Source organism: Dama dama, chromosome 18 (assembly GCF_033118175.1).
Source record: "Dama dama isolate Ldn47 chromosome 18, ASM3311817v1, whole genome shotgun sequence".
NCBI lineage: Eukaryota > Metazoa > Chordata > Mammalia > Artiodactyla > Cervidae > Dama > Dama dama.
This window is the reverse complement of record NC_083698.1, coordinates 82778610-82801851: the sequence shown is the minus strand read 5'-3', so window position 1 is coordinate 82801851 and position 23242 is coordinate 82778610. Positions and strand designations below refer to the sequence as shown.

At 38.4% G+C, this 23242-nt stretch overlaps 1 protein-coding gene across 7 annotated transcripts in view; it reads left to right on the top strand.

Moving 5' to 3' along the window:
- The window catches only part of CADPS2 (calcium dependent secretion activator 2), a 555077-nt gene that overhangs the window by 402635 nt on the left and 129200 nt on the right, over positions 1–23242 (top strand). For all 7 annotated transcript variants that reach the window (XM_061165698.1, XM_061165697.1, XM_061165696.1 and 4 more), the window contains exons 14-15: positions 11705–11806; positions 22699–22762. In XM_061165698.1, the coding sequence (XP_061021681.1) occupies positions 11705–11806; positions 22699–22762 (166 nt within the window). The remainder of the gene's footprint in view (positions 1–11704; positions 11807–22698; positions 22763–23242) is intronic.

The following is a 23242-nucleotide window of genomic DNA, read 5'->3' as shown; positions in this document are numbered from 1 at the left end:
TTCCATTTATTTTTATTAGTTGGAGGCTAATTACTTCACAACATTGCAGTGGGTTTTGTCATACATTGACATGAATCAGCCATGGAGTTACATGTATTCCTCATCCTGATCCCCCCTCCCACCTCCCTCTCCACCCGATTCCTCTGGGTCTTCCCAGTTCACTAGGCCCGAGCACTTGTCTCAGGCATCCCACCTGGGCTGGTGATCTGTTTCACTATAGATAATATACATGCTGTTCTCTCGAAACATCCCACCCTCGCCTTCTCCCACAGAGGAATGACTCTTTTTATTCAGCCTATAGATGTGGTAGAAACAGACTGATTTCCTTGTTTGCTCTCCTTTGCAAGGATATTTATTTTCTAGCCTATCCTTTGACTGATGGTATAGCCCATTCAAGTGTCCCATTTTTTGCAGGCATCTCAGGTTCAGCAGCCCCTAGAGATGGTCTCTGACTCATGGCGCATCCATCCCCTTAAACATAGCCATGAAAGTGAAAGTCGCTCAGTTGTGTCCAACTCTTTGTGACCTCTTGGACTATATAGTCCATGGAATTCTCCAAGTCAGAATACTGGAGTTGATAGCCTTTCCCTTCTCCAGGGGATCTTCCCAACCCAGGGATCGAACCCAGGTCTCCCACATTGCAGGCAGATTCTTTACCAGCTGAGCCACAAGGGAAGCCCAAGAATACTGGAGTGGGTAGCTTATCCCTTCTTCAGTGGATATTCCCTACCCGGGAACCAAACAGGAATCTCCTGCATTTCAGGCAGATTCTTTACCATCTGAGCTATCAGGGAAGCCCTGAACATAGCCGTAGACCTCCTTGAAATTGACATTTGCCTCTAAGGTAGCTCTGGTGTTCATATTCCCCTTCAGTTTCTGCTCCTAGTTCATTTTTTATTTTCCTGCCCTTATGAGAATGTTTTACTTTCTTGTAAGTATAACATAACACTTCACCGTATACCTGTTGTAATTTATTCAGTGTTTAGGTGCTTTGCAATGAAGAAGGATTTTTGGAGTATCGTGTCAGCCTACTAGGAGCAAAAATTATGTGATAAAACTTGCATTTTGAGAAAAATATTTGAATATCTCTAAGGAGAACCTCCTGAGACCCTCTCCCTAATCCTTCTGCTTAAAGCAGCACCTGATTAACTGCTGCTCATCCATTGCATCTCTGCTTAAATATCGTTCCCAAACTACATTCTTACCTAAGATTCAAATTACACCAGAGCTTTGTGTTTATGTCCTTCTTAATGTGAGGTACACTTACTGTCTGATTTTTCTGTTTTATGCCTTTCCCTATTATAAACTCTACTAAGGCAGGAGACATTTCTGTTAGGTTTATATTTTGACCCTAGGACCTGGCCGGTACTCAGTAAATATTCATTGAGTAAGTTAAATGAATGACATTGGACCATGTATTTACAGATTTTATAGGTGACATGTTGGGACACTTCATAAATACAGCTCACAAGTAAGTGTTCTTAATGAATCAGTTGCAGTGAATTTTATGGCCTTTGGAAAGACCCCATATAACCAGCAATATTGTGTCGTTTTGCTGCATAGAAATCAATGACTTAAAACAATGAAATACCCTTTTATATATAAAATTGAAAGTGATTATAACAAATGATAAAAGACCACAGTTGATAAGGTTAGAGGGAAATTAATCATTTCATGTGCTATGGGTCAGAATGTAAGCTGATAAGTGCTTTCTTAAGAAGCAGTTTTGCAATATATATCAAATGCCTGCAAATGTCATCTTATTTGTCCTAACTCAGGCTACCATGACAAATATCATAGACTATGTGGCTTAAAGAACAGAAATGCATTTTCTAACAGTTCCAGAGACTAGAAGTCTGAGTTCAGGATGCCAGTGTACTTGGGTTCTGAGGAGGACCCTCCTCCTAATTTGCAGATGATTGCCTTCTCTCTGTGTTCTTACAGAAGAGAGAGAGAAAAAGACTCACTCTTCCTCTTTAACAAAGCAACCACTCCAATAAGATTTGTGTCCCAGCCCTAAGACCTCATTCCACCTTGCTGCTGCTGCTGCTAAGTCGCTTCAGTCGTGTCCGACTCTGTGCGACCCCATAGACAGAAGCCCACCAGGCTCCCCCGTCCCTGGGATTCTCCAGGCAAGAACACTGCAGTGGGTTGCCATTTCCTTCTCCAATGCATGAAAGTGAAAAGTGAAGGGGAAGTCGCTCAATCGTGTCTGACTCTTAGCGATCCCATGGACTGCAGCCCACCAGGCTCCTCCGTCCATGGGATTTTCCAGGCGAGAGTACTGGAGTGGGGTGCCATTGCTTTCTCCGCATTCCACCTTGAGTACTACCTGAAAGACCTGTCTCCAAATACAGTAATATTGAGGGTTGGGACTACAGCTTATGAATTTTTAGGGAAATGCATTTTGATCCATAGCACCATTTAACTCAGCAATGTACTTTCAGGAATTTATCCCAAGGAAACAGTCAGAGGTTAAAAATGTGTAGTGTAAGATTGGTTATTGCAGCAGTATTTATGGTCAAAAAAATGGAAAAAGTCTAAACTTCTACTAATGGAATATTGGATAAATAGATTGTGGTATATCCATATAATGAAACACCATACTTCCATTAAAAAGCATATCTTAGGACATTTAAATGATGTGAGAAAATGTTTATACTTCATTAAAACAATCAAATTATACATCAGAATGTGCAGTATATGTATAGATTTATAGAAAGAAGACTGGGTTATATTTACAAAGTGGCATTACCAGTTGTTTCTGATTGGGGCAGTTACAAAAATTTTTGTCTTTGTGTTTTTCTGAATTCTCCTCCTAAATTATGATGTATGTATAGTTCTTTAATATTTTCAAAAGTTATTTTTGAAAATAATATTAGATTTTGATTAGATATCATACTTATATCAGAGAACACTGTTAACCTTAATTCTCTTTATTTTTATTTTAAAATCCTCTCAATATTTTATTTTTCTTTAACTCAAGAATTGTGTGCAATAATGATTTTAGTTTGGTTCTAGGAGAGGCCAGTTATGAAATACTTGATAGCTATCCTTTACCTGTCTGTCTATCACTACTTTACCACAAAAACTAAGTCACAAAATTGCATGTCTTCGTAGTGTCAAATTCCTGCTCTTTTTGTAGAAGTATCTAAAACCTCCAAAGAAAATAGCATACAGTTGGAAATTCACATATGGAAAGGATTAGGATGGAGGTGGGTTTGGAAAAAGAGAATATGATTTTTAAATTTCATTTCCAAGATATTTGCACCTATAAAATTGGTTTCTTCTATTTCAGTGAATGTATAGGTGTAGAATTAATATCTGCTTCTAGATATTTAAAATTTCAGGGGAAGTGAAAGAACACTGATTATGTATTGTATGACCGTCTAAATGATATATCCTTTTGTTTGAAACAATAGGAGGTATTATAGGTTAGAGAACAAAAATGAGAGGTTACTGTTTTCTCCCTCAGCTTCCACCATTTCTCATTCTCGCACTGTGCCTTTCTCGTTTTTTTCATTCTGTTCACAAATGGATATTGGTGGGAAATACACGAAGTACAAAGTGACTTTTACCTGCTGTGCTGCAGGCGGAATTGACAATTCAGAAAGACCACCCTCCAGGTGTCTCTCCCCTTCTCACTCTCTCTGGTGGAAGCCAGGATGTCATATATCCCTCATCAGAGAGGCCAGGTGAAAAGCAGCCAGTAAGAAACCCAGAAGCACCATGAACTTTGTCATTTGCCTACTCGTTACTTGTAAAATATCTTTTACCACAAGCCACCAAACTGCCAGGATAAGCAGACTTCCCTTAGGAGTTGGGGAGGGAAGGGGTGTGTGAGGAGGGGAAAGGAAATCTCATCAGTTTACCAGACTTTTCTCTGCAGTATTAATTCCTGGTGTATTTATTCAACCCACAGATTTCCCAAGCACTCTGTTGCAGGTGGTATGCCCACTGCTAGAGATTATAAAGCAAAGGGCACATTTATCCTTTAAGTATCTAGACACTGTCCTGATGATGAAAGTGCTTAAGGAAATAACCATAGGCCTGACCTTGTGGCTCAATAAAGAATCCATCTGCCAATGCAGGAGACATGGGTTCAATCCCTGGTCTGGGAAGATGCCACATGCCTTGGAGCAGCTAAGCCCATGTGCCTCAGCTGTCGAGTCTGTGCTCTAGAGCCAGGGCTCGGCAATATTGAGGCCACACGCCACAACTACTGAAGCCCATGTGCCTTAGAGCCCTTTTTCTGCAACAAGAGGAGCCACTGCAGTGAGAAGCCTGAGCACCACAACCAGAGAGTGGCCCCCGCTCCTTGCAACTAGAGAAAGCCCCAGTGCAGCAACAAAGAGCCAGCACCGCCAAAAATACATTTTAAAAAAATTATAAAAAGAAAATAATCATAGAAATGTTATGGTTTTCATTGAATAATAGCACAAATGCTCCTCATCCCCAAATGGTGTTTTTTAAGTGGTAATTGTGGGAAGATCCCATGATTGAGTAATTCCAGGATGCACCAGTACAGCAAATTAAACCAATTCCTTTACTGTCAACCACCTCAGACCTCACGGTTGCACTCAGAACCTCCAACAAGTTCTCATGATTTGTGGTATTCAAAAACAAAATACATGGGCTGTTTCACCCTTCTTGTTGGGGTTTGTCACAGAACCGTTGCTCCTTAAAATACGGTGGTAGCTGGTAAATCATCTTTACTCAAATTTGTGCAGATGTAATGGATATTAAAATGCCAGAATTAGTCTGTATTGGTCTTACAGGCCTCTGAAATGTTGTATGATACTGAGAAAAGGGCTACAAAACATATAAACTGTCTGCTGTCCTGTCAAGGGAAGGGAAGCTACCAGATTAGTCCATGCCTGAACATTTAGGCAGGTCCCCTCCGTGATATTTTCTCTTCTGCTCAAATACAACTCTGCAACCCAGTTCTGTACTCTTTTCCTCTCAGATCTTTCTTGAAATACGGTGGAATGATCCTTTCCCTTCATGGAAACTAATTTATTACCTGAACTACCCCAAAAGCCACCAAAGATTATAGAAAATGGATGGGTAATACTGTGCATCCCTCTTGTTCTTCAGTTTTCTTTTCAGAGCATCTGCCTCACTTTAGACCTTGGCTCAATCAGTTAAGAATCTGCCTGCGATGCAGGAGACTGCCTGTAATTCAGGAGACCCTGGTTCAATCCCTGGATTGGGAAGATCCCTGGTGAACAAAATGGCAGTTCACTCCACTGTTCTTGCCTGGGAAATCCCATGGACAGAGGAGCCTGGTGGGCTACAGTCCATGGGGTCGCAAGAGACAGGGAGGACTTAGTGACTAAACCACCACCTCACTTAGAGTTTATGTTGCGCTCTTTATGGAAGGAATTGGTAATCATGACAAGATGTCACATATACAGAAAGGGTTCTGTTTACTTTAAAATGCTTAATGTGCCAGATTGATGGATAGTACAAATTATAAAATCCCTTAGTTCATGAAGGAATTGAGTGAAATTGATTTTACAGGCCTTAATATTATATAGGATCTATTTTTTGGATGAATCTGCCCTTCAGAAAAGGGATTCTGTGTGTGTGTGTGTACACACAGGCATGCACATGTGCACACGTAACGGCTTCTGTGAAAACAGAATATGACCCATAGACAGATGTAAGATCAGTCTACTAAGCATGAATGAATGGCAGAAAGTTCTGTTACGCGATTGTTTTTTAAGAATCTTTCAGGTAATAATTAACAGACACAACTGCTTGTGGCGTTCAGTTGCTTTTAATGTAATACCAGAAGGAAGTTCTATGTCATAATTCATTTGACAGTATCTTATATTTTAAAAAGTATATCTACTATTGAACTATGCTTTATAATTTATTCATATCTTAAACTTATTTCTCCTAACACTCTATTTTTATTAAAATCATGTGTAACTTCAGTAACTACAGGCCGCAGGAGAAAATGAAAATATGTATTAATTCTTGGTACATGAACATACCCTTCCCTCTCATTGGAACCACTTTAATATATTAAGCAAAGAGTTAAACCCCAGTTAACATTCGAATTAGAAAACTAGTCATCTTTGTTAGAATTTTAAATAACCACATTTTAACATCATTATTATCAATGTCAAAGAGGCAATGTTATTTTTACTTTTATTATCTCAGGAAAAAAATAATCTCTTCTAAGATTTAAAGCACTTCACTTTACTAATAATAGTGTTTAGGTAAACACTAAAAATTTTCTGCTTAGTATAAATGCACAGTAACTTTTGTTAGAGATCTTTTGACCCAGAATTCTTGACTATAATTCCTGCTACTGTTTGCTTTTCAAAAATTTCCTATTTTACCTAATAGTGCATTATAAGTGAAGATCAATGTACTGATCTTTTTCCAAATAGTGCACGCCATATTAATACTAATAAGTAATAATAATATATATGATATTATTAATTCATGAATTCTTATAATCCTACATAACTGATATTTTCTATTCTACATCACACCAATTCATATTTTTAGCATTTATATATTGAATGTTAATCAGATGCCAGCTACTGTTCAGGGCACTAGTAGTATAGCGCAGTGGAGACAAGTATAGAACATGTTAGATGACATGAGTCATCTAATATACAACGGCAAACAATAAAGAGGCCTGTGGAAATGGGAGATGACACTCTCCCAGCGGGTGGTTAGAGATGACCTCGTTAATCCTGAGTCATGTCACTAGAGATGAGAGTGAAGGAAGTGAGGAAGCCACGCGTGTGCCTAGGGAAAGGCTCCGGGCCGGTGGAAGCGTCCCCTGAAAGGCCATGAGGCGCAGCGCGCTTCCTGTGTTTGGAAACTGGTGGGGAGGCCGGCGTGGCTGCAGAGAACGGGCTTGTCTTGAGCAGACAGAGAAGAGCAGAGTGGGCTTTTGGCTTTTACAGTGAGTGTGACCTCTGCAGGGATATGACTCCTGCTTGAAGATGGCTCAAGTAGTGTGCAGCCAATCAGATAAAGAAAAGACTGAAAGAGAGAGACGGTGTTCACTGTAGTCACACTGCGGGGAGAGCCTGTGATGAATGACAGCACCAAGGGGGGCAGCAGAAGTGGTCAGGGTAGTCAGTTCTGAATATGTTTTCAATATGTAGCTGACAAATTAATTTATAAACTGAGCTTGTAAAACTACTGTATTTTAAATCTCCCCTTACCCTGAGTCTACTAGGTAAATGTTCATAAATATGACTGGTTTGAATCTCTCTGAAGGCTTCTGTGAGTACCTAGGTTATAATGTATGAAAGAGCAAATTTTAGGATTTCCTTTTGTTAAGGTCTCTTTTAACTGAATTACTGATTTGATAGTAGGTATTTTAAATTGTATTGATATTTAAGCTCTCTGCCTTATACAAGTAACAGAAAATGTGTGATGTAAATAAGCGTGACATCCGATGAATCATCGAAAAAGCAAGAGAGTTCCAGAAAAACATCTATTTCTGCTTTATTGATTATGCCAAAGCCTTTGACTGTGTGGATCACAATAAACTGCAAAATTCTGAAATAGATGGGAATACCAGACCACCTGACCCACCTCTTGAGAAACCTAAATGTAGGTCAGGAAGCAACAGTTAGAACTGGACATGGAACAACAGACTAGTTCCAAATAGGAAAAGGAGTACATCAAGGCTGTATATTGTCACCCTGCTTATTTAACTTATATGCAGAGTACATCATGAGAAACGCTTGGCTGGAGGAAGCACAAGCTAGAATCAAGACTGCCGGGAGAAATATCAATAACCTCAGATATGCAGATGACACCACCCTTATGGCAGAAAGTGAAGAAGAACTAAAGAGCTTCTTGATGAAAGTGAAAGAGGAGAGTGAAGAAGTTGGCTTAAAGCTCAACTTTCAGAAAACTAAGATCATGGCATCCAGTCCCATCACTTCATGGCAAATAGATGGGGAAACAGTGGATACAGTGTCAGACTTTATTTTGGGGGGCTCCAAAATCACTGCAGGTGGTGATTGCAGCCATGAAATTAAAAGACACTTGCTCCTTTGAAGGAAAGTTATGACCAACCTAGACAACATATTGAAAAGCAGAGATATTACTTTGCCAACAAAGGTCCATCTAGTCAAAGGTCCGTCTGGTCAAGGCTATGGTTTTTCCAGTGGTCATGTATGGATGTGAGAGTTGGACTATAAAGAAAGCTGAGTGCCGAAGAATTGATGCCTTTGAACTGTGGTGTTGGAGAAGACTCTTGAGAGTCCCTTGGACTGTGAGGAGATCCAACCAGTCCATCCTAAAGGAGATCGGTCCTGGGTGTTCATTGGAAGGACTGATGCTGAAACTGAAACTGTAATACTTCGGCCACCTGATGCAAAGAGGTGACTCATTGGAAAAGACCCTGATGCTGGGAAAGATTGAGGGCAGGAGGAGAAGGGGACAACAGAGGATGAGATGGTTGGATGGCATCACAGACTCAATGGATATGAGTTTGGGTGAACTCCAGGAGTTGGTGATGGACAGGGAGGCCTGGCGTCCTGCGGTTCATGGGGTCGCAAAGAGTCGGACACGACTGAGCGACTGAACTGAAACTGAAACTGAGAATGAGTTCCACCATTGTTGCTTCTCAAATATAGATTCCATTTTTTATTAGGGGTTTCTTTTATTGCTCTGTATTTTCTTTTTAAACATAGAGGAAGGACTTCCCTGGAAGTCCAGTGGTTAAGACTCCATGCTTCTGTTGCGGGAAGCACAATTTCGATCCCTGGGTAAGGAACTAAGATCCCACATGCCTCATGATGCAGAAAAAAAAAAAAAAAATAGAGGAAAGACTATAATTCATGGGCACTAAAAGCCCTGGATTTGGAATGCAAGAGACCTAGATTCAAGTCCAGGCTCCTGTCCTTACAAGCTGTGTGACCTTAAGGAAGTCACCTAACCTCCGTGAGCCTCAGTAGCCTCCTCTCTGGGGGACTAGAGAAAAGATTACTGTGTTCAATCTATGTTACTATACATATAAAACAGCGCAATACCCAGTGAGTTGATAATTACTGTGTTTGTTTTAATAGCAGTCATGACAAGATATTAATGACACAGAAGTATTTGCATTTCCTGGGAAGAATAATTTTAGAAGGAGCTGTTACTTTGAGGCTTGACTACAGCAATGTTGCCATTTAGCCTCATTTTAGATATAGAAGGCCACTTCATACACCTGATATTTAGTACATAGTCTGGTATATTGGTGTATACATAGTCTGGTATATTGGGTCTTCACTTGTAGCTCAGATGGTAAAGAATCCACTTGCAGTGCAGAAGACCCCAGTTTGATCCCTGGGTGGGGAAGATCCCCTGGAGAAGGGATAGGTTACCCACTCCAGCATTCTTGGGCTTCCCTGGTGGCTCAGATGGTAAAGAATCCACTTGCAATGTGGGAGACCTGGGTTTGATCCCTGGGTTGGGAAGATTCCCCTGGAGAAGGGAATGGCTACCCACTCCAATATTTTTGCCCGGAGAATTCCATGGACAGAGGATTCTGGCAGGCTACAATCCATGGGATCGCAAAGAGATGGACATCACTGAGTGACTTTCACTCACTGACATATACACTAAAATAAGGACATGTGAATAAGAGTAGGTCCAAAATATAGAATTTATTTAACCTGTCAGATGTGTACCTAATTTAGTAATAAACTCAGTAAAATGACAGACCTTCAGTATGAATAACAGTCTGTATCTCAGTGAAGGTGACACAAGTGACATCCCCCTGACTAACTTTTCTCACAACCCCTGGTTCCATTCAGGCAGGTCGGCAGTGTGCCCCAGTGAAGTTTCGTATCACCTGACGACATACACTGTCACTGTGGATTAGTCTCCTTGGATAGTTGAAACAAACAGTAAAATTCACTCAAATATAATCACGTGGCATCTGTCAGAGAGCCAGCTCAAGGGCTGTGTCAGTCATCAGAACAAAAAAGATAAGGGCTTTGCTCTTTTTCATCAAGTTCGCATAGGTGTATTTAGTGAAATAACCACCTACAACTTGGTGGTATGGGTTTTTATGCTCTGTATTAATAATAACATAATGTAGTTAACAGTTTTCATTTACCCAAATTCCCAAATTAGTGAATTATATAGATAAAACTCTCCAGTTCAACTTCTGTGATCATTGGTAATAGTCATTCTTGGGTTATAGTCTGGGTTTTGTGCTGTTATTTCCTTGATAGGTAGTAACTGCAAAGTAGCATGTGAAAAAATCCATTGTTAAATTATTATAAACCATTGGGGTTAGCTCATAGTTCATTGCTCCAGAATTTAAAATCAGACTTTTTTCTTTCTTAAAAATTTTGAAAGACCAATATTTTGCCATTAGTTTTTTGGGTTTTTTTTTTTTTTTTTTTTGCAGTTAACTTTCAAACTGCATTTTGATGGATCAGAATGAAATATAATTGTAGATAATATTTTCAAAGCATAAGTTCAAGCAGGATACAACTTTCTGAAATAATAAATTATTTACTCTGTTTTAGAAAGAAATTCTCAGACTTTAATGATAGCTTTTTTTCTGATATGAATAGAAGGTCTTTAAGTCAGTCTGATTCAGGTATAATTTTAGAATTAATTGCTTTTATCCTACTTGACTAGTTTATAAGTATCAAAAATGTATAGATCTTTTTGTAAAACACAGTTGGAACAGCAAACACAAATCTTGTTGGGAAAGTTATTTTTAATATCCTTTTTTTCATAATCCTCACTTCTACCTATTTTGTACATAAACATTAAAAATAAGTTCAAATGATAAGTCTTTGGGAATTAAAATATAATCTTAAAAAAATAAGTTAATTGGACAAGGAATGATTGGTGCTAACAAATGTAAAAGATTCATTTTGTTGAACTGTATAAATATGTAAAGTTAATGCAAAAGTCCTGTATCTTTTTCTCTGTTTTTAACAAAGACAGTTAAATTCACATATTGAAAATTTTAGATGAGTGCTATACTACCAGATACTTAAACTGATACAGAGTAAATTCTGAATCCATGATATTAGATATATTTTATATTTTCAATTCTAATCTCTTAGTAAAAGAATACTTCTGTTCAGTCATCACCTTAATTTCATAAGCATATTTGGTTAAGCACAAAAATCTTGAAACATAGGTAGACTTTCTTCCCTGTGTGTTTTCATTCAAATATTTATATTTAATTTATATTTAAACAAAAAAAATAGAGCAATAAACCACTACACATATCCAAAATGTCTTTTCCTTACAGCAATTAAAATTAAATCTCTAATTTCATATTAGCTCAAATTTTATTTGGAAGAGAAGCAGTTAAGACATTTTAGCTTACGTTCAGTATATTCTTTATAATTCCATTCATGATATTTAATTGGTCAACTGTTTATGGTATCACTATAAAACACTTTTCATTGCCATTCTCAAGGACTAGTTATTGTTTTCTGGATCTGAAAACTATTTATTGTTATCCTTTGCCTTGAAGGCTCTCTAAAAGAGAATAAATCCCTTCCATTCATTCCAGGTCAAAATATGGAGCAAATGACTGCAAACACCTCCAATAAAATTTCACTGTAGACATAAGATTTATGTATACTGTGAACCCATGTGCATTTTCCTTTATTATTTGGATTTTTCAGGGAAATAGAAAAATATAAAATATATTCATTTTCTATCACTAAAATTACTGATTCTACTTTCTTTTCAGGCCTGATGGAATTGGAACTGTTTCAGTGGAAGAAAAAGAGAGATTTGAGGAAATAAAGGAAAGACTCTCTTCCCTTTTAGAGAATCAGATAAGCCATTTCAGGTATATACTCCATTAGCACAAGTGTTTGCTTGCTTAATTCACTCAATCTTCTAATCTCCTACGAATGTGGATTATGTTGTTCTACTACTGCTCAAGGACTATCAGTTAGCTTCTCCTCCATTGCCTGCAAGATATGATTTACACATTCCTCCATCTGGGGTCTCCTTCTCAGCCTGCCTTTCAGTTTCCACAACTCATTAGATAGACCCCACCCCCTGCAATATCCATTCTGCTCACATTGTCTTCTCAGCCTTGCATAAGCTGTTCGCTCAGCTCTGGGCACGTTTACCCCCTCTTCCTGCATCACCAGGCAAGGAGACTTTCTCATTTATTCCAACAGAGAGTGGAAAACCTGAAGTCTTTTATTGTTCATCATCTGTCCTATGCCCTAGTTACCTACCACCTAGTAAGGATATACGTTTCTTAAGTCCTTTTTTTTTACGTTCCGTGAGAATAAGGACCACAGTGCAGCTGGCACAGTTTCTCAGTCAAAAAAATGAAGTACTGGCACTAAGAAATATTTGCAGGATGAAGGATAAATATCTGGATAATATTCCTTTTTTTCCCTGATTATAGAGGGCTTAATAGAACTTAATGGTCAAAAACAATTATGCATTTTTCTATTACTCTCTTCATTAGATCCTATAAAATGCTGCCATGTCAATGTATTGTATCTTATAGCACATCTGTCATGCTGTGGGTATGTAATTTGGAATCATTTCATATGAACTTATTGAAAAATAAATTTAGTTAATATTGCCCTCAACAGTTTGAAAACACTATGATTTAACCATGTGAACGGTGTGTGGCTGCTCTGAGTCTCAGTTTCCTTATTTGCAATATGAAAAGCTTAGACTCTGTGATTTTTTAAAATCATCCTGAAGGAAAAAATTATCATAGGATAGACTACTCATCTGTTTCCCTGCATTAGTGATTTCAGCTGGAGCTGGTACCACCAACTTAAGGTAAGTGAATGAGGGAGGATTTACTTTGTCATGATAATTGGGCCTGGGACAGTCATTCATTGCTATATTTAGAAATGCTATGCATGGGACAGAATTGTTGGAGAATTATGAGAATTATTCTGTCCAAAAGGCCAATAAATTCACATTAGCAAACACATTTGCAGAGGATATGTATGCATTTGCTGCCAAAATTAGTATCTTTCAGATTGCATAGACACCATTATATTCATTGTGTATGTCATTTAATGAAAATATGTAGTTTTTCTGTTGTTGGCATTATTGAGACATAGCTCATTCAGTTGAATATCTGTATCAGAAACTATATAAGTCTCCATGGTTATTTGTAGTAGTGCTTTCATGTGCAAGTAACAGATCCCACCTCATATTGATTTAAACTAATAGATGTATATATGTTCACTTACACGCAGGTCTCAGATAAGGTGAACTTCAGTACAGGCTGAATTTAGTAGCCAGAGCTCCATTTCTTTGTGTTTCTCACATGGCTGTCTTTTTTCATGGGGTAGCTTTAGCCCTAGATGGGTAGCAAGACCAGGAATTCCTGACCTCACGTCCATACATGGAGGTTTAAAGGGAAGCTAGTAGAGGCTCTCTCTTTCTGTGATTCTCTCTTAAGATGGAAAGTTGCCGTAGAAGATCCTGGCAAACCACCTCTCATATCTCATTTGCCCCAGATAGGTCATAGGCCTGGTCCCTAACCCAACCCAGGGGCCAGGGGAAGCCCATGCACTAGGTGCCTCAGTGACAAGCCACGGGACCACCATGGCTGAGTCAGCCTGGTCAGAACCAGCCCACCAGGGGCCTGCCGCCACAGTGGGAGTGGCGAAGTGTGAAAGCTGTGTCCGACTCTCTGCGACCCCATGGACTGTAGCCTGCCAGCCTGCTCTGTCCATGGGATTTTTTCCAGACAAGAATACTGGAGTGGGTTGCCACTCCTCCAGGGCGTCTTCCCAGCCCAGGGATCAAATCCAGGTCTCCTGCATTGCAGGCAGATTCTTTACCATCTGAGTCAGCAACATGACTATTGTCCACATCATTTATTGTATTCATTTCCTCTCTCTTACTGTTTTCAGTGCTTTTCTGTGTGAAGTCTGTAAAGATGTACTCGAATTCTTTTTCATTTTTATTTCTTTGATGTACTAAAGATAAGAGCTAAACCAAACTGCTCTAGATGTTTTGGGCTGACTTTTATATTCCTTTTGATATATGTAGAGTTTGTATAAATTTTATGAGCTTTGTTTTTCCTGAGTCCATAGAAAACTGGATAAGAGGAAATGAGGTTAAAATAAAACAGAAGAAATTTTAGGGATCCGTATAGACAAATTTAGAAGCATATTTAAATTATCCATGAAGATTTTCCTAAGGATTCTATCAAATGATCTTCCTTAGCCACTTATCAACACATTAAAATTTAGAAAGAACATAAATTACTTATCAACTCACACTAAAGAATAACCAGAGTACTATTAATAACTCTTGCATAAAAAATTTATTCAGAAAAAAAAAAATTTATTCAGGCCCAACTGTGTTTCAGAAATGAATTTCAAAGACACAGATAAAGTAAGGCAAATTAAATTAAACATAAATGAGGGACTTCTGGTTAAAGACAGCAGGTCAAATGCATGTCTGGCTCAGCTTCCTAATAGAACCTAACCAGAATAACAGAACAGTATTTTTCCAAAGATAGAGACCTACAAAGACAAGAGTAAGAGAGGAAAAAATGGAAAAAAGTTTAAAATGTGGAAGTCAGATGAATGGGTGGTATCTAATTTAGCCACCCAGGAAAAACTGGAAGTCGGGGAAAAAGAGAGAAGCAATCTGATTTATGTCATACAATCGCCAAAACGTTTGAAACTGCCAAGAAATTAAGAGTAGGATGATTTGCTATAAATCTGCTTAAAACACACTTAGATCCCCAGATCTCTTTTCTAACTCATCAGCTAGGCTGCTGCCCCTCCCCTTCCCTAGCAGAGCACTGCAGGTTTTTTTCCCTAGAGAGGGTAAAATTAGAGGATACCTGGGCTGAGGTGGAGGAGGGGAGGAAACAGGCACAGTTGGAGTTCAGGATTATATAGAAACATGGGGATTAAATAAATGTTTATTCTGAAATCTGAGAATCACAGCCTTCTCCTTCCACCTCACGCACTTGGCACCCAAAATGCTGGCAGGCAGGCAAACAGGCTTATGCCTTCCATACATATTATAAGTGTCTTCCACTGGGACTCTGACTAACACAAGGGAAAAGACCTAAAGCTGTGAAAAATAAAGACTCCCACAAAACAGCTCAGCTCTAGTCCCTGTCAGCAAAGACCACAGTCTACACATCCCCACCTAGGTGCATATAGCTTCTGTTCAGTTATTTAATAATGCAGTTTTGAAAATGATCAGACAGCCAAGGTAAGGCTTCAGATATTTGGGGAAAGTATTTGCTATAGGGCTCAAAGCCCAAACAAGTAATACAAAACAGCAACTTGGGGAAAAAAATGGACCAAATGGGAAAAAGAAAATGGTGGAGGAGGTGGTGGGAATCTATTGTTAATATATTTGGAGAGATTTGAGAATATAGAGCGTTTATGAAACAAAAACAAGATTTAAAAAAAAAATCTTAAGGAAAATTAAGAGCTCTTAGAAATTGATGCAGATGACACAAATAATACGTACACACTATTGAGAAATTAAGTTAATGAAACCTTCCAAAAAGTAGGAGAGTGAGAAGGATAGGAAAATAGGAAAACAGTTGGCCCTTCCTGTCCTCAGGTTTCACATCCCTGACTGGATCGATCTGGATTAGTTGAATCTGCACATATACAGGGCTGATTGTACTGTATCATTTTATATAAGGGAATTGAGTATCTGTGAATTTTTGCATCCATGGGGGTCCTGAAATCGGATACTGAGGGGAAGCTCTACGAAGACAGGAAAAAATGAAGGATCTGCTTAGGCGTTTCATCATCATAAATAATAGGAATTCCAGAAACAGTTAAGGCTGAAGGTAGGAAATTATCAATAAAGTTATTCTAAACAATTTTCCAGAATTAAGACACATAAGTGTTCAGGTTAAAAGAGTTCATTGAGTACCAAGCACAATGAATTAAAATAGACACTCATTAGAGTATGTTATGAATTTTCACAATCTTGGACATAAAAGTGGGGATCCCAAAGCACAAAAAAATCAAGAATCAAAATTACTTCTCAACACTGATTTGTTCTACAACAGTTTTTTGTTTGTTTTGTACTTTATTTCATATTTTATTTTGATATTATTTTATATTTACAGAAGTGTTGCAGAGAGAGGACAGAAAGTTCCTGTATATGCATCTCCCAGGTTCACCTAAAATTATCATCTTATGTGATAACTTAAAAAATTACATTGACACATACAATAACATTAAAACCTACTATGTGCTGGGCAGTGAACAAATTTTTTTAAATGATCCTTTTCTTCAGCTTTCATTTTGATGGGAGGAGCAGTACTGATATTCAGAAAGCAATGCATCAGTGACTTCACAATTTTGAGAAAAAATTATTTCCAGCCTAAAATTCTATACTAGTAAATGTCTCCATTAAGGGTAGAAAGAAAAGAAAGTGAAGTCGCTCAGTCACATTCGACTCTTTGCCACCCCCATGGACTGTAGCCTACCAGGATCCTTCGTCCATGGGATTTTCCAGGCAAGAATATTGGAGTGGGTTGCCATTTCCTTCTCCAGGGGATCTTCCCCACTCAGGGATCGAACCCGGGTCTCCCGCGTTGTAGGCAGACGCTTTACCATCTGAGCCACCAGGGAAGCCATTAAGGGTAGTGGTAGGATAATGATATTTTCAGGATATCATAAAATAATGATACTTTCAAAACACGTGCTCCCCATATTCCCTTTCTGGAGAATGAAATTTACCAAGACAAAGGAGAAGACAAAGAGGGAGAATTAAGATGTATATAAAAATGAAATTAAAAGAGACAAATTTAGCAAAGTATTAATTATAAACAAAATAGTGGCACATAGAAAGTAATCATATTAAATACATCTCAGTTATCTAAGACATTTATATAATTAATGTAGATTGTGAATTTAGATCTAACCCACAGAAATGATGTAACTGCATCAGAAGGGTAGGAGGAACCGAAATTATGTTCAGGGTGGTACAAAGTGGTCTTTTAAAAAAGCAACTTTACATCCAAAATGGAATAATGGGATGATCTTTACCTTTCACCTGAAACAATTTTTTAAAGACAAAATATATGGGAAAAAATGCTTTTCAAGCTAGTAAATGTAAGACAATGAATAACAATGATTCCTAAGAGATGGGAGACAATGAAGAGGCCCTTTAATTGCCCTAGCTGGACGGACTTCCCTTGTGGCTCAGCTGGTGAAGAATCCGCCTGCAATGTGGGAGACCTGGGTTCAATCCCTAAGTTGGAAAGATCCCCTGGAGAAGGGAAAGGCTACCCACTCCAGTATTCTGGCCTGGGTCGAAAAGAGTCGGACATGACTGAGTGACTTTCACTTTCACCTGGGTTTCCCTTGTGGCTCAGCTGGTAAAGAATCCACCTGCAATGTGGGAGACCTGGGTTTGATCACTGGGTTGAAAAGATCCCCCGGAAAAGGGAGAGGCTACCCACTCTAGTGGCCATGTATGGATGTGAGAGTTGGACTATAAAGAAAGCTGAGTGCAGAAGAATTGATGCTTTTGAACTGTGGTGTTGGAGAAGACTCTTGAGAGTCCCTTGGACTGTGAGGAGATCCAACCAGTCCATCCTAAAGGAGAAGAGTCCTAGATGTTCATTGGAAGGACTGATGCTGAAGCTGAAATTCCAATACTTTGGCCACCTGATGCAAAGAGCTGACTCACTGAAAAAGACCCTGATGCTGGGAAAGATTGAGGGCAGGAGAAGAAGGGGACGACAGAGGATGAGATGGTTGGATGGCATCACCTACTCAATGGACATGGGTTTGGGTGGACTCCGAGAGTTGGTGATGGACATCTGGGAGGCCTGGCGTGCTGTGGTCCATCGGGTCACAGAGGTCAGACACCACTGACTGACTGAACTGACCTGAACCCACTCTAGTATTCTGGCCTGGAGAATTCCATGGACTGTATAGTCCATGGGGTCACAAAGAGTAGAACACGATTGAGAGCCTTTCACTTCAATACCAGGACAGTGTTTCTAGATTATGATCCAGGAAGGAGGAATCTGGGCAGATCCTAGTGATACCTGACTTGAGGAGACAGAGCTGAGAGTACAGAAGTATAAGGCAGCCACAATTTTCAACTCAAAGTTCTAAAGGAGAGAGTAGACAGACCTGCAGCTATTTGCTGAGGGTCCCCCTGGAGTCTTCAGCGAAGTAATGATCTGTGCGTGAATGTGAGGAAACTGTTCAAAGTTGTGCAAAGAATTATGTGAAAGGATTATAAGGGATTTCTTTACACAGGGTAGGGCTAGTTCCCAGAGAAGGCAATGGCAACTCCACTCCAGTACTCTTGCTGGAAAATCCCATGGATGGAGGAGCCTGGTGGGCGGCAGTTCATGGGGTTGCTAAGAGTCAGACACGACTGAGCGACTTCACTTTCACTTTTCACTTTCATGCATTGGAGAAGGAAATGGCAACCCACTCCAGTGTTCTTGCCTGGAGAATCCCAGGGACAGGGGAGCCTGGTGGGCTGCCGTCTATGGGGTTGCACAGAGTCGGACACGACTGAAGTGACTTAGCAACAGCAGCAGCAGGGCTAGTTTCAGTTTTCAGTATCTAAGATAGAAGCCTAAATCATGAGCATCAGGTCTAACACAGATGGTTTTGCCTCAGTAGTGGGAAAAAAAATTAGCCCTAGAATAAACACTGTCATGGTCTTTCCTAAGGAGGTTTAAAACCAAGATTCATATAATAAAACTATTTGCAAGTAATTTAACTGCCTTCCAAAACAAAATGCAAGAATTATTTAAAGGAATACAAAAGTTTTCAGCCACAAATATGGTAAAGCAAGTGTCTAGCATCCAGTCAGAAATTTCTCAGCATACAAAGAAATAGTAAAATACAACAATAAAGACAATAAATACAAGCAAAAGTGAAAATGACACTGAAGACAGAATTAGTGAACAACAGTATTAAAATAATTATTGTTACCTCATGCCATGTGTTTAAACTGTTAAAGGCATCATAGGAAACCTACAACTAACATCATACTTACTGGTAGAAAAGGAAGAGTGAATGTTTTCCACCTTTGATCAAAAGGAAGACAAGACTATGTACTCAAAAATCAATAATTAATGTGCTGTAGAGTCCAGTAATAGACTCACATACATATATGGTCAGTGAATTTTTGACAAATGTATAAATAATTTGCAAAGTATACTTTATTCAACACATGAAACTGACTATTGGATATCCAAATGTAAAATAACAACCTGTATCCATACCTCACACTTGGTCCAAAATTTAATTCAAGATGGATAGACATAGAAAACAAAATCTGTGTCATTGGACTAAGCACAGGTGCTTAAATGCAACACCAAAATCATGATTCATAAATAGAAAGATGTTACCTTGAATTTTATCAACATTAAGAACTTTTGATCTTCCAAAGACACTATAAGGGAATCTCAGAATGGGAGAAAATATTTGTACAATACATATTCCTCAAAAGACTTCTATCAACAATATATAACACTTTTTTCTTTTTTTTTTAGCTGTGCCACGTGACTTGCCGAATTTCAGTTCTCTGACCAGGGATTGAACCTGGACCACAGCAGTAAAGGCCTAGAATCCTCAGTCACCAGGGAACTCCCTATAAATAACTCTTAAAACAATAAGAAATAACACAACCCAATAGAAAGTTGTTCTGACAGATACTTCACTGAAAATGTATCGTGGTGAAAAGGCACATAAAAATAGACTCAACATCATTACTCTTTAGGGAACTACAACCTAAACCCACACTGACTGACAGAAATGTAAAATGATACAACTCACTTTGTAAAATAGATTGTGATTTTTAAAAAATGAAACACCTAAAGTATGACCTAGCTAGTCCATTTTTAGGTATTTCCCCAAGAGAAATGATGGCATATACAAAAAGACTTTGTATGAATATTTATATATTGATATGATTATATATTGATATGAATATTTATATATTGATATGATTATTGATATGATAATATATTGATATGAATATTTATACCAGCATTTTCATAATAGCCAAATTATGGAAACAAGTCAGATGACCATCAAAGAATGGATAAAAAAAATATTAGAATACTGAGAAATGAAAAGGAATGAAATACTGATGCATTGCAATAGCATAAAAGGATATCAAAACAGTTATGCTGAGAGAAATCAGACCTAAAAAAGTTCACACTATATGATTTCTCTTAACATGGAATTACAGAAAATATAAGATAAATGACAGTAAATGAGCAGTTGCCTGGGCCCCAGGAGTTGGAAGGAAACGTTGGGGGTCATGAATATGAATATTGCATTGATTGTCGTGATGGGTTCACACATGTATGCCTTGCATACATATTGTCAAAATTTATCAAATTGAATACTTTATAAATATGTGTAGTTCATTCTATATCACTTATACCTCTAAATCTATATTTTTTAAGTTAAGTACTTCTCTTTCATAGTGAGAAGTTAGTAGGATAATATCTAAAATTGGAAAATTAAAATTTTGAAATGTTATCATGTAGGTCAGGAATATGACATTTAAATACCAAAAGAATCAGCTAAAAGTTTAGGACATGTTTTCCTAGAGAAATTACTTGAAAAGTGGGATGGAACTGACAAAAACAGACAGGTTTTTCATAAAAATTCCCTTAGAAGAAGTTTCCTTTGAGGCTATGTGCATATATAACTTTGATAAAAATAGATACTGTATTTAAATTTTAATATAAAGTTCAAAGAAAAGAAATAGTTTAATCATTGGGCAGATCTATGCAGGCTCATTTATCTGTGTAATTAATTGACTAAAGTGAAAATCAGGGTGACTTTAATTTATTCAGATTAGGTATTAAATTTGGTTGAATTTTATTTGGTAATTGAGTGTTTTTCACTTTGCTTAGCTATTAGAGAGCTATCAAAGTGGTAAAAACCCAAAATATTTATCCTGAAAAGCAGAACAAAATGATTCCCTTCTTTTCAAACTTGTTTTGTGAGGATTAATTAAGCTTCTGTATAGTTATTTTCTGTATTTTATTGATTCAGGATTACTTGTACTCTGTAAATGTGTTAAATTATTTACACATCATGAGCAGCTAATGCTAATTCAGAACATACCCAGTGGGACCTCAGAGCCCTGAAATGCTAAATGTAATCTGGGAATCAGTAACATTCCATTCATAAAATGTGTCACCCACAGGTTAATGGAAATAAACAATAGGAAAGACAATGGGTGGATTATGCAAATATGCTGAAAAGATTTAAGCAGGAGGAGGGGACTACAAGAACCCAATTTGTGTTTTATTTAAACATGGATTAAGGTTTATGGTATACAAAATGACTAAAGCTACTTTCCTAATTTGCTAATACTCTAAAGAAAAGCACCAGTGGGGTGGGAGTGGGGGGCAGGGAACTCTATCAAAATAAATTGGTGATATTTTTTATGTGTGGGTGGGGCAGAGGGTTAAGAGGTGCAGAGAGGCAAGATTAAATGAAGGAGAATTTTAACAGTAAATGAAATGATGCACAGTATTCTAAAGAGAAATGTGAGTGGCTAGATTTATGTGCCACTTATTTGCACTTATCTGACACCAATGAAAGTTTCACAAAACTAAAACCTAGTCTGAATATAAATTCAACTACTGCTTTGTGAGGAATCAGTCTTTCCATCTAAAATGTGGGTCCAGTAAAAGAACTTGAGCTTAAACTATGTGTGCTTTGGAGAGAAAGGTCTTCAAATTACAGTGCGAAAAGTAATCATTCCCATGATAATTATGTCTTAGAAAATATGTCTACTGAGTCCTTGGATAATGGCAGAAGACATGCAATGAGTAAACTTCCCAAGTTATTAGTTTGAAGGTGTCTAAGTCAGAGCAAAATGGCACCAGCTGCCTCAAGCTCTTGATCTTGGGGGCAAGAGTGGGGTGAGTGGAAGAGATCAGGGAGGGGGGCTTTGCTGAACCTAGCTGAACACGGGAGGCGCTCCTGCAGGGTGAAATGGCTGACACTCTGTGCTCTCTAAGTGGAAAGTGACCCTAAGAGGGACCCCTTGTAAAAAGCAGTAAACCTGCCCCTACCGCGTGGCAGCTGACTTATGAGGAGCCCACGCACACTCCCAGTTCCGACCCTGATTTCAGAACATCCACGTGGCCTGCCCTCCAGTTATCCGTGTGTATGAGGATTACATGAGACGAAAAACACTTTGGATAAATGACTTCTGGCAAAAGAGCTGCAAAAGGTGGGAGGGATGGGGTGGGGTGGGGGTGCAGCAACACCAGCGGAGCCTGGCAAATATGAGGAAAGGTGGGGAGCCGGGACCTTGCTTCCCGCAGAAGTTAGATGTGTGGTGTGGCTTTCCACCTTAAAATCACACATGAGCGCACGAGGAAGTGGGGGAAATCATTTTATTTTATCACAGAGTTTGAGTGACAAAACGTAAACAAGAAATTAGAAGGAAATGCATTTTAGGTTTCCCTTATAGGACCTTAGGGATTCCGCTTTGATTACCATATTTTTCTATGTACCTGTATCATTGAAACTTGAGAATCTTTTTCATCACAGTTTATACCTTTACTGTTTTAAGACATTTAAATCATGGGACTATATAAATTTCAGCAGTTAAAATTCCCTGCATGGGTCGGTGCCCTTTTAACCACATTCTGCTGTTGTCCAATAATGCCAAGTAATCGAAAAGAATTATTTAGCAGTCTTGGATATTACATGTTTGACTCTTTTGTTCCTCCTTTTTTTAAAGATACTGTTTTCCCTTTGGACGACCTGAGGGTGCGCTAAAAGCTACACTTTCATTACTTGAAAGGGTATGTTTGAACATGACTTTGTAAGTACTATTTGCATTTTCAATGGCTGTGTAGTTATTGAACTAGGCTGACGGTCCCATTCCTTAGGAGTGTGATATCCTCTAGGTTTGTTGCATTTCATCAGTTTCTCACTTTTTCTTACTACGTTCAAATTCTTCTATATCTTCCTTTTCCTCTCCAAAACCTTTCTGAAGCCTGCACCACTGCCATCCTGAGTTTGTAGCATCCTTTTGGTAATATCCATTTTTCCCACCTCTTTGTTCCCCCTCAGGAAATAGTCATTTTTTATTTCAGTTTAATATAATCATCTGTTTCTCAGACTTTACAGTTGTCTTTTATTATCCCCCCTTATTTGTACTTCTGCCTGCCATATTCTTCATATCTGTAAGAGTTCTCGACATTTAATATTCACACACATATCATTTCTTTCATTCTCAATTTGCCTCAAAATTTATTTCAATTCTATTTATGTGTTACTTT